Raw genomic sequence first — 12135 nt, 5'->3', positions numbered from 1 at the left:
TTTAAAATTCTTCTTCTCGCCTACAAAGCCCTTAATGGGCAGGCGCCATCTTACCTTAAAGAACTCATTATACCCTATTGTCCTACTAGGGCATTGCGTTCCAAAAATGCAGGGTTGTTGGTTGTTCCTAGAGTCTCTAAAAGTACAATGGGAGCCAGAGCCTTTTCTTATCAAGCTCCACTTTTGTGGAATCAGCTTCCAGTTTGTGTTCGGACGGCAGACACCCTATCCGTTTTTAAGAGTGCGCTTAAGACCTTCCTTTTTGATAAAGCCTATAGTTAGGGCTGATTAGATTCAGCCCCTAGTTTTGCTGATATAGGCTTAGTTTGTCGGGGGACATCTTACTTCTTCCTTCTCTCTGTCTATACCTGTGTACTCTCATGTTCCGATTAACCCAGCTTCCCCAAATTTCTTTCTTTTTGGTGTCTATATACGCCGGGATCCGGAGTCATGGATGATCCTGCGGTCCTGTGTCATGGATTGCGAGTCCTGGATCTTGAGTCGTGGCTGTGGTCCTGGATCATAAGTCCTGGATGGATATCCTCGTGGATTCATCTTCTTATTATACACACATGCATTTCCAAACATTTGGACTACCAATGTTGCAAATGTATTATCTTTTCAATTTACACACGGCATCTATTGCACGTCTGTCCGTCCTGGGAGAGGGATTCCTCCTCTGTTGCTCTCCTTGAGGTTTCTCCCATTTTTCCCTTTAAACTGTGGGGTTTTCTCTGGAAGTTTTTCCTTGTACGATGTGAGGGTCTAAGGACAGAGGGTGTCGTATTGTCATACTGATATTCTGTACAAACTGTGAAGTCCACTGAGACAAATGTAACATTTGTGATATTGGGCTATATAAATAAACATTGATTGATATTGGACGTTAAGTACTTTGTCAGACTTCATATTTATCTGTGGATAACCCCAACGTTTTTTTCTGATTCAAAAGAAGACCTTAACTTAAAGGTGACCTATCATGCAAAATACACTTTTGTACGTCTTTTATACATGAATATGTGTCCCCGGTGTTCCAGGGAACTCACCAACCAAGTGTCAGAAAACACAACCCTATCTATTTTACTCCATACCAAAATCTCTTAAAAAGGGGCTGCAACGGATCTGATACAGACTGATCCAGATTTGAACACTTCTATGACGTCACAGAAGTGGCGCTACGGCTATTGGGCCAACTCCACCAATCAGGAGGAGACAGCCACGGACATTGCCGTTGGAAAGCGCTGGAAACGCTGTATTACATATGCCAGGCCTGTAGATGGTGCTGTTCTCACAGAATCAGCCCACGCAAAGACAGTGTTAAATTGAGCGAAATGAGGAATGGCTAAAATGCATGATCTGTTTGGTATTTTGAAAAATAAAAAAAGTATAAATATGCCTTATATAGGTATGGTCCTACACTATATTATTCAAATATAGCATGATAGGTCCACTTTAAATATACCAAACAGTTAGGTCATCAATCTTTGTTGTGCAAGTCCTATTTTATTTTTATTTCCCAGTAAATGCAATCCATCTAACTGTTCTTTTCGTATTATTAAGAAATACTAATAATGTTCTCTTTTCGTCCACAGCCTGCTGCCAAATGTTTCGGGAGATACCCAGTTGATAGACATTTGTCTCTCCAAGAGACCGCCAACAACAAGATGGGATGAGAGTCCTCTCCTGTCAGACTGAGAGGCTGATAACCTATGGGTGTAGTCTCTTTATTTCCCCCTCAAAATGCACCAGATTGATGAATTTAAGTCCAACATTTAAAAATCTTACCGGGGGAGCCTGCCCACGGACCCCCCTATAGGATTCGAGGTCCACCCCCACTTATAAAAATAGCACTTTACCACTGCACCCCCTCTAATCTCAGATGCACCCGGAGTCATTTTCTTTAGGTACAGTGAGTCGTTTCTAAAATATACAGTAAAGAGACAAACCCACCAGCATTATAGTATATACTTTGAGCCAAATACTTGTTTTTGGGTTGTATAAATAAATTGACTTGAAAGGGTTGCTGATTTAGAGTACTGGCACCTTTTTTATTCCAATTCAAGCACTGGTTATTTGTGAATAAACAACCATCTGTAGCGTTTGCATTCAACGGGAGCACAAGAGGGCGAACACTTTAAAACGTAATTATAGGACGTATTAAGCGCTTGAACAAACGACATATTTGGTCTTAATAATTGGGCCTGAATAATCGGCATATTTGGTCGTATGAGTTGGAGGACTTGTTGATACTGTAGTTTATTTTCTTCTTTTATTTGATTTGTGTCTCATTGTTGTATTTCGGTTTCTCCAAGTAGTTATATTGTGTCCATTTGCAATTTGCCTCTATGGTGGTTTCCTATAGTTGTTGTCTCTGTTTTTAGTCATTGTATGTCTCTTTGTAGTCATTGTGTGTTTTTTGTTATTCGTTTTGTGTTTCTTTGTACTCATTTTACGTCTCTTTTTACTCATATTGTGTCTCTTTGTGTTTGTTTTTTTGTCTCTTTGATGTTGTATTGTATTTTTTTCTAGACCCCTTGTGTCTCTATGTAGTCATTGTGTGTCTCTATGTAGTCATTGTATGTCTCTTTGATGTTGTTTTTTATTTATTTGTCGTCATCTTGAGTATCTTTGTTGGTGCTCTGTCCCTTTGTAGTAATGTTTCATCTCTTTGCAGTTGTTTTTGTTTAATCTGATTGAAGTTTTGACTGTTGCCTATTAGGTTTCTTTGTTCATCTTTTGAGCTGTTTCGTATCTCCTGTAGTTATTTTTGGTTTACTTTAAGTAATTTGTGTTTCCTTGAGGATGTTTTTTGTGATGATTTTGAGTCCCTTTCTAGTTGGTTTCAAACCTTTATTTATGCAGGTGTATCCCATTGAGATCATTGATCTCTTTTTCAAGGCAGACCTGCAAAAGTCTGGTGACTCCTTAGTGACATTTTGTAGGTGAAGACGAGGGGGACCCCATAAACTTAAGGCCCCTGGGCTTATACACCGAAGCCTTTAGTGATCCATTCATGAGAGTAGTAAGACTTGCCTGTGCTTTTCTGTTTTAACTGGAATCAGAAAACCAGTTTTGTGGAATTAGTATTATCATTATATTCATTGGTTTTCCGTTTGCAAGTGGCATCAAATGAAACAGTAAATACCAGTAACATCAAAGACAGCAAACACTTTTAACCCTGTTTCCCCTCCCTTTACAACATTCCTATCAACAGAATACAGACATATCAGGTAGTAAATAAATCAAATAAGTTAAATAAAAAAGTGAACTGTGTTTTCCATACTGTATTGCAAGATCACATCATTAACAAAGCACACACTTGTAAACTTAAAATTGGGGTGCATACCATTTCAACATCCGAGACAGGTCCAAAACTTGTCACATAAATGTCAGTCTTGACTTCAGTCACAGGACCTATTGAACCAATGAAACAGACCAATGTTACATTTAATGCTCAAATCCTTTACATGTCACAGTCCAGCCTCAGTCTTAATCACACTTTAAAGACCTAAAGCCCATAAAACCTAAAATACATGCAATAGCTCATCCAGAGCTGTTGTAGTGCCTTTGCATAATGGGAATGAAAGAAAATAGCTTTAACGATGTTAAACATAATCCTGTTTGATTTCCCCCCCCCCCCCCCCAGTGAATGGATGTGGAGGCACATTATATCGTTGTTTATAAATGCAGGGATAAGCTGGTGTCGCTGCATGCATGTGTGTTGACAGGCTGTTTGCACTGTGAACCAAACGAGGCTGCTTCTTACCATGCAACGATGTGCAGAACAACCAAATCCGTAGTTTGAGCATTTGAACTTTCATGCATTAAGCGTTTGTCCAGCAACATACACAAGGTTATGTAACTGCAGTGGCTAAGTCTAAAGCGTTGCGTGTACAGTGACACACATGACCATGAAGCAACATGTTCTACATCTCCCACACAGAGGAGGTTAACAAAAACATGACATTGTTGCCATTATTTTTTTCTCTGAACAAGACATAGCCTCATCTGATGGTTATGTGGAAGTTACTTCCGCTTTAATGTTCTTTAAGGGGCCTTAACATCGCTAATCCATTAAATACAGATTAGCAATAAAAGGCTCCGCAAATACACTGAGATATTGGGTAAATTCAGTGCTCAATAATGAGTTGCAGTTATCTTATCGCAATGGATGGTGTGTGTTAAGCTTGTAAGGCATACAAAAGTTAAAACAAATAATAAATAAAAAACATTAAAACAGTTTAAGGGAATTTTCGAGTGTTACAGGGGTGAAATATATTCCCATTAAGGATTTATTTGGGGCTTAAAGTAAGTTTACACCTACATTTATAGATGTATTTTAACATACCACCCACAAAAAAGTCAAATAAATATACATATATATTGGTAGTTTTCATAACGAAATTGCCTCATAATGCACACCAATATTCTAAAAATACATTTTAAATGTTTTTATTTATTTATTATTTTACATAGGCCTACCTCCGAATCCAGGTCGCAGCCTGTTGTCATAACCGTCCAGAAGTCGGTCTAAAATGCGCGTAAAATTCTCCGGGTAGATCCTTTCATCCTTCTTTGTCTGTCCAGAGATTTTCCTTACACTAGAAAGGGAAAAAAAAGATTATGGTGCCATAACTTCATATTTTGAAAAAAGAACTCTGTGTCGTCGCGGTGCCAGCCTCTTGGACAACGTCAATGTGCCACTCACCAAGTCACCAAACACAAAAAGTAGAAGAGGGTCCGAACAAAAGCCGGGCGCATCGCTGCCACCGTCTCCTTCTTCTTGGCAGAATGCATCTTTGCAAGCCATATTTCAAGCCTCTTCACATCTCACCACTGCCAGATGCCTGCCGTGTCCCGGGGAACAGGAGGAGGGGTCCTCGGCGGCACATCGGAGGCACACAGGGAGCAAGTTCTCCCGCTCCTGAAGTCTCTCACACAAACACACACACACACACACACACACACACACACACACACACACACACACACACACACACACACACACACACACACACACACACACACACACACACACACACACACACACCTTCACCCCCAGCCTCGGTCACCTCTCATCCGGATCCGAGCTGCTGGTGCTGCATCCACAGAAAGAAACTATCTCCTTCTCTCCCTCTCTATTTGCTTCCCTGTCTCTCCCTCCCGCCCTCCCTTTCTCTCCCCCATCTCTCCTCTCTGTTTGCTTTCTCCTTCTCACACACACATGGTCAGGACACAGATTAGACATGCACTGCTTTGAAAATGACTTCACCGGTCACATCTCTGACTTCCTCCCGCCTCTGAAACTAGAAAGAAAAGGATGGTAATAGCTGTTTTTTACCTAAAAATCGAAGCATTACAGGTTTCATGACCTTTCAAAAATACCTTTTTTCTTTCGATTTCTCTGAGTTTTAAAGATTTATTTTCCTAAATGGGCTCCTTGCGTGCCCTTTGACCCCCTGCTTCAATCAGCGTCCGTCACTCCCGTTGCAGCCCAGCCTACAAGTTGAACTAGTTTCAGGAATGCATTGGTGGCGAGCGCCTGTATTAAGATTCAAATGGGTCAGTCTTGTCGCAATACGCAATCACACACACACACACACACACACACACACACACACACACACACACACACACACACACACACACACACACACACACACACACCCACACACACACACACACACACACACACACACATATTAACACATACACGCACACACACACACAAAGGCACACAGGTACTGTAGAGGAACTGGGACAAGCCACATGCTGCTTCACAGATTTCTCTGCACCTGGGACAAGCGCAAGACCTTCACTCTTTATGTGTGCGTTTGTGTGTGTGTGCATGTGAAGGTGAAGTGCGGTTAAATCCTGCAGGATAAACAATATGTCTCTGGGTTCCACCATACTGGCTTTCCTGATTAGTTTTGAAGTGCATACAGTTAAAAGAAACACACGCACACACACGCACACACACACACACACCCCCCCCCCCACACACACACACACACACACACACACACACACACACACACAGACTGGACTAAAACAGAAGCCACTTAGCATGAAGGAACGCTGAGGAAACGTTTTGTTGATACGTTACAAGCTGAAGTCATGTCGAGAGTCTTATAACGCAGCCCCCCTGCACCGCCGCCCACCCCGGTCCTCCCACAATGCTCCAGTGCAGGGCAGCTCTGTGGGGGATGAGTAATATTCATGCTCTTTGTGAGGGCAGGAATTCATCCAAGTGATGTTTCTTTTCTTTCTTAGACACTTCATTACAATATGTTCTTTTCACGAGATCACTTTCAGCACATTGTAAGGAACAATGCTCAGTCCAATGTGGAAATGTCACACTTTTTAGAAAAGTCACATTGGCCTTATTATGCCACATTGACCTTTCCTTGTAAATCTGTTGGGTTTAAATTACATGATGTAATATTGTGTTAACATTTGTGGTGTCAGGAGCTCTAAAGATTTGTTACAAGTTCGTAATTTCATTTCTGTTATTGTACTCGCTGTTTTTTTAATCGTGTTTTCTCTCCAATACATTTTGTCCTGAGATCCCTTGAAAACAGGTTTTTTCTGTTGATATGCCCTGCAGCAGAAATGACTGCTATGATAACCTAGTTTTGTATTAGTGTGAGCGCATGAGTGTGTGGAGTAGCAAGACAAGGTGAGGCATACAGTAGCTCCCTGATTCTGCTGTGTTTTGTTGTGAGGGGTTGAGGGCCACGGCAGCAGAGGGACGTTACATTTCCCCTGTAGGATCCGCGCGGGGCCCGATGACAGCCTTCAGAGAGTCCCAACCTGACTTCACACACACACACACACACACACACACACACACACACACACACACACACACACACACACACACACACACACACACACCCACACACCCACACACCCACACACCCACACACCCACACACACACACACACACACACACACACACACACACACACACACACACACACACACACACACACACTCACACCTACTCCAGGAGAGCTTGTTAGCTGGATCTCATGCCACATGAAAGACTGCTGTCTTTACAGTATGGCAGCAACAGCGAGATCTCATTAACTTTGGGGATACAGATTTGGAGACTAGCAGTCCAATACGCCTCGTTATTATTCTTTCCCTCACCGGTAAACAGAAGTGGAACTTTGACTCAAGTAGAAGTATGAGGTCCTAATATACCTAATTTCAGTATTTTCTATGATAGTATCACTTTTAGCTCCAAACAACATACATATATGAGGTATGATCCTAAACCAGCACATCTATAATGAATGTAGCTTTCTGACATAGTCCATGCAATGTCATCCAAACAGTTATTTTCCATCATTTACTGGCTTTGTGTGTCTGCCAAGGGGTAGTAGAGTGGTACAGTGACAACGTCATTTTCTAGGCCGACCCTAAAGTAAGCATCGACAAAAAGCAATGAGATTTTCCCATTGGAATTCTGTATATTTCAGAAATAAGATCTGTGGCAAACACACACTCATGATACTTAAACATTTTGTTCGGCAGAATAATCTCCACATATTAACACCACTTTATGATTTTTAAAGGATAAATGCAATTGCCAGAAGTAAAAAGCTAACATAATGCTATTAAAACTTCATCATCGCTAAGCTAAAGGCGGTCTTGTGTCGAGGTGATGACTTCTGGTATTCTCTGTAAGTCACTTGTTAACAACCAACGTTTGAATGACACAGAGAAGCTTCGGACATTCACACTTGGGATAATCACTGATGTTGGAGAACATCATTTGAAAATCTCTTAAGCGTGTGTTAACCACAGATCTTATTTCAGGCTTCGAACCAAAAAACACTTACAAAAAAGCGTTGACTTTGAGACGAGACAATTGGGATTGGTAAAATGTGAAGTTATTTTGCGGTTTTAGATCTTGTTTCTGCACCACTCTGTTGTTGCAACTTCAGCATTCATAAGATGGCAGGTGGAGATGGTGTTCTTTTAGAAGCTTAGATATATCAGCAATTCCAAGTCTCATTGGAGCAGGTAAGTCAAACCATAAGGTAAAAGCTGTTCCATTTTATGCTTGCTCAATTTCACAATAAAAGCCTCTGGCAACTGATCAGCAGGTCACTACATCTCTTGCGTTAGTGTGATGGATCTTTATAAAAACCACACAGCTCAAATCTACTGCCCACACCGTATTTGCCTGAATGCAACATGTGCCTACAGTACATGAGAAGCCACCATCTCTTCTCCTGTCTGGTTTAGCCTGAATAGCATAAATGAGTGAATCACTGTCAAAATACTCACACTTTTGACAGCCTTCATAAAAATGTTAGTGTAATTGTTCTCCCTGAATCTGTTTTCTAGGCTGTTATGAGGAAAGAGTGCTGTAATGGCCAGGTAGGGAAAAAGCATCTCTATTGCGCTGGGGATTACGATTGATGAGGCTCATTGTGGCAGTGCAGGAAGCTAATGAGTCAGAACCACGAGTCAAGCTGTCGGGAAATCACACCGCCCAAAAAAAAGCCCAACGTGACATCTTCAACACCAAACAAATGCAGAGGGAGAGACACACAGACTGAAAAATCAGACACCAGGGAGAGGAGCTTATGCCACTGCTTTACTTCAGCTGTAATTCATTTCTTTAAAACGCATTTCAGCTTAACCATGCACCAATGACAGTCTGAAAGTGAGTGTCAGCACGTTTACAGACAGACAAAGAAGTGCATAGCAGTTAAGGCAGAACTAAACCTCGGCCTCTTCCATCATTTGCCTTTCTACTTCAATTGGCAAACTCTTTTTAACACATCAGGGACCACATGGACTTCCCTTTCAGTACCTGTAACATCCGACTTTTAAAGCTGACTATACCAAAGCTTTGTCAACCACTTAAATGTTATTTACCCGTTGTATGGCCATTGCCAGTAGTCATCCAAACGATTGGAACGGTTCAGAGGGGGAAAACTTAACTGCACCTAGCAGAAGTCAAAAAAGGTTGCCGTTTCAATCATTGAGTTGATATCTTTATTTAGATTTAGGCAACAAATCTTCTTGGTAAGGTTCAGAAAAATCATGTTTTGGCTGTAAATAAGTAGGAGGCTGATAACCAATGATAGTGTCCATCCATACTGCTGACAACATCCGAAATACAAGGCTTTGGCAACTACCCACTGGGTCAATTGGTAGATGCTCCCAGTTTAAAACTGTATTAATAGAATTGTTGTCCACTGGGGAAAGCCGAATAGGATTTAACATCAAGCTCTCAGTGAATAAGGTCTAAGAACTTTTCCGCCCCTGATTGCAATATTTGAGTCATATAAATGTCTTGTTCAGCGCTCGGCAAAAAAAAACATGGTAAATGTTTATTTAAAAAAAACGTTTGAGTCTTTAAAGATGTACAAAGTAGACTCTTACTCTACTTACGTTAGAGGGAGAAGGAGAGAGACTGAAGGAGTCTCTGGCAATTTTAGATTTGTGTTCACTTTGGACACAGCCACAATAGTTCATTCCTTTTACTTCCAGTCGTTATGCTCAGCTAGGCTAATTACCTCCTAGCTGTAGAATTCAGTTTATGACCAAATACTAATGACAATTCACACTTTTTTATAGCCCTTGGAATTCATTTAGTTGTCCGCTACTTATGGAAGTATAGTTACAAACAACTCTCTGCAAATAAGGGAGGGTCCTTCTCTCAGGGGCATTGTTTCTATTATTCTGCTAGTATTCACTAACAATGCAAGTTTGGACTGGGTTTGAATTTATACTAATGCGACAGTGGAGAATATTGTGTCCTTTTAGAAAAACAACAACAAAAGGGGAACTTTTGCTGCCATTTCCCTCATTGAGTAAGATTTGCCTTTAAAGTAGCACTGCAAAATATGTCTCAAACCAGACCAATCTAATTTGGTAGTTAACACATTTTCCCCATGTTAAACTATGGCTCAATGGAGAACAAGTGAGGAAATTATCCAGCAAAGCCGCACTTACATGCCTAACTTAGCTGATGGAGAACCCAGCTTTGTTAAATGTGTTGAAACCAAAGAAAGAAGATCTTCCCTCAGCTTGAAGACAGCATGTTGTTTGGTAGCTGACCATGACCTCTGTCCTCCTCCCTGTAGAGGCGAAGGTGGCGCCAAAAGTAGAATCTCCCCTCTCCGGGTTAAAACAGCATTAACGTACATGACGTACAAGTCTACAAAAATATCATGCTCATCCATGTTCAGAAGAAATAAATATTGACATGAATCCTTTCCTTCGGGGTTGTAGTTACCACCTCATAGCCCACATCGCTGTTTGCCAGCTCCAACTTTTATAATGACTTTTTAGAAACAATAGCAAGATGTTACTACAACTGATATTGATTGACAGATCATACTCTGGTTGATCCGTCAATCAGAGTTTATTCTATGTCAAATCTGTTCCTGGTTCTTCTAACCCTAACCCTTAACCTAAACCCATTGCCGAAAAGATTAAAAGTTTGAAAAAGTCCTGCAAGAGAATAATATTTTTAAAGAGTCATTGAGAAAACAATGGCCTAATACCCTATCTTCTATTCTTCAGTGAAATTGCCACCCACAATCATGAAAAATTAAGTTGTCCTATCCAAAGGAGGCATCATCCTGAACCATTATCTACTCATGAATCTCATTGGGAGTCATTTATGCTTCACAATGCCCTAGTAGCCTCTCATGTACTTCGGTAAGCCTGCCCACCCATTACATGCAAGTACTCAACAACACTTGAGTGCCCTATAATGTACAGATGACACACTTCCCTATTTCTAGACAATTCTGTCACTCATGAAGTTCAGGTCTGGGCCGTAGAGCAACTGAAACCAACCAAAGTGGTGGGCACATCACCTCCAAACTGCTTCATGAAAAGTAGAACTTTATCTTTCATTTACATTTCTGCTCTATCTTTAGCCAAATAATAATATACGTCCACCAGTATACCCTAATGCCCGGTCCCACAGCGCCCTTTTCCCTGACGTCCCGGCTTCTAAGTATAGGCATTTGCCCTAATTTAAAAAAATGACTTTGGGTTTTGGGGAAATATTCTTTTTTTTCCATCTGCAATAAAACTCATGCGTGGCTTTTTAAGTTTCTGTGAGAAGGTACAATATGCTGAACAGTGAAAATGTCTCAGCTCAATTATTCTTTAAATACACCTTCTCCAATGCACAGGATTGAATGAATTTTTCTTAATGTCGTTAAACTACTGCTATGGCTGCAAGTACACAATGTTTGTCACACTTGTATATAACACTTGATAAACATTCAAATCACCACATGAAGGTTCAACCAGCTATCAGTATGAAAGCATGCTCACCTTTCTTAGTGAAACTGCTGCTGTTGCCATAGAAATACAATCCATGCACTCATTTATAATTGTCAGGATGACATCTTGGGAATAGTTCAACATGTTGGGAAATACGTATTGAATCTGTTCTTGCTCTCTAATAAAGAAAATGTATACCACTGTCATGAATGTGCATTTAGCTTAGCATAAAGTCTGGCAACAGAGAGAAACAGCTATCCTCGGTGCCTAGGAAGGTTCCTAACTTAGTGAAATTCCCGGAAAGTACCTGACTGTCAGCCAGTGGCGGCCGGCCCATTGGGGCGCTAGGAGCGCCGCCCCCCCTCTTCCCACATGTTTGATTGTCATTAAAAATTGAAAATAAATAAAAAAATATATTTAAAAATAAAATATATATATATTTTTTTTTTTTATGAAAAAGGTAACTATTATATAGTTGGCATCAGTAAAATGTATAATCTACAATAAAATATCATTTAAAATTGTTTTACGATGTCTAAGGTTACTGATAAGTCACATGTTTCCTGCCTGGCCGAAGCATGTATCATTACCAGTGTTGGGCAAGTTACTTTTAAAAAGTAACGAGTAATAGTTACAGTTAGTGCTCTCAAAAAAGTAACTAGTTACTTTATTAGTTACAAAATTATAAAAGTAGCTAGTAACAAGTTACTTTACTTTACTTTCAAAATGATAACAATAAAAATATAAGTTGTTGTGTTGTTCTGTGGCGCAGTAAGAGAAAAGACAACTCCCCATCATTGTAGCAATTATCATTATGAAATGTAGTGGAACAATAAAACACAAAAGATATGTTTAGACATTTTG

At 40.4% G+C, this 12135-nt stretch overlaps 1 protein-coding gene across 1 annotated transcript in view; it reads right to left on the bottom strand.

Moving 5' to 3' along the window:
- Window positions 1-5134, bottom strand: part of gabra4 (gamma-aminobutyric acid type A receptor subunit alpha4) — a 29437-nt gene extending 24303 nt beyond the window's left edge. Inside the window, exons 1-3 of the mRNA XM_079671559.1 lie at window positions 4709-5134; window positions 4483-4601; window positions 3347-3414 (exon numbers count right to left, since the gene is read on the bottom strand). Coding sequence (XP_079527685.1) covers window positions 3347-3414; window positions 4483-4601; window positions 4709-4797 — 276 coding nt within the window. The 5' untranslated portion in view covers window positions 4798-5134. The remainder of the gene's footprint in view (window positions 1-3346; window positions 3415-4482; window positions 4602-4708) is intronic.
- Between the last annotated feature and the right edge of the window lie 7001 nt (window positions 5135-12135).

This window comes from Notothenia rossii, assembly GCF_949606895.1.
Source record: "Notothenia rossii genome assembly, chromosome: 3".
In the NCBI taxonomy this organism is placed as follows: domain Eukaryota; kingdom Metazoa; phylum Chordata; class Actinopteri; order Perciformes; family Nototheniidae; genus Notothenia; species Notothenia rossii.
Note: the sequence above shows the minus strand (reverse complement) of the source record. Positions and strands in the feature narration are given on the sequence as shown.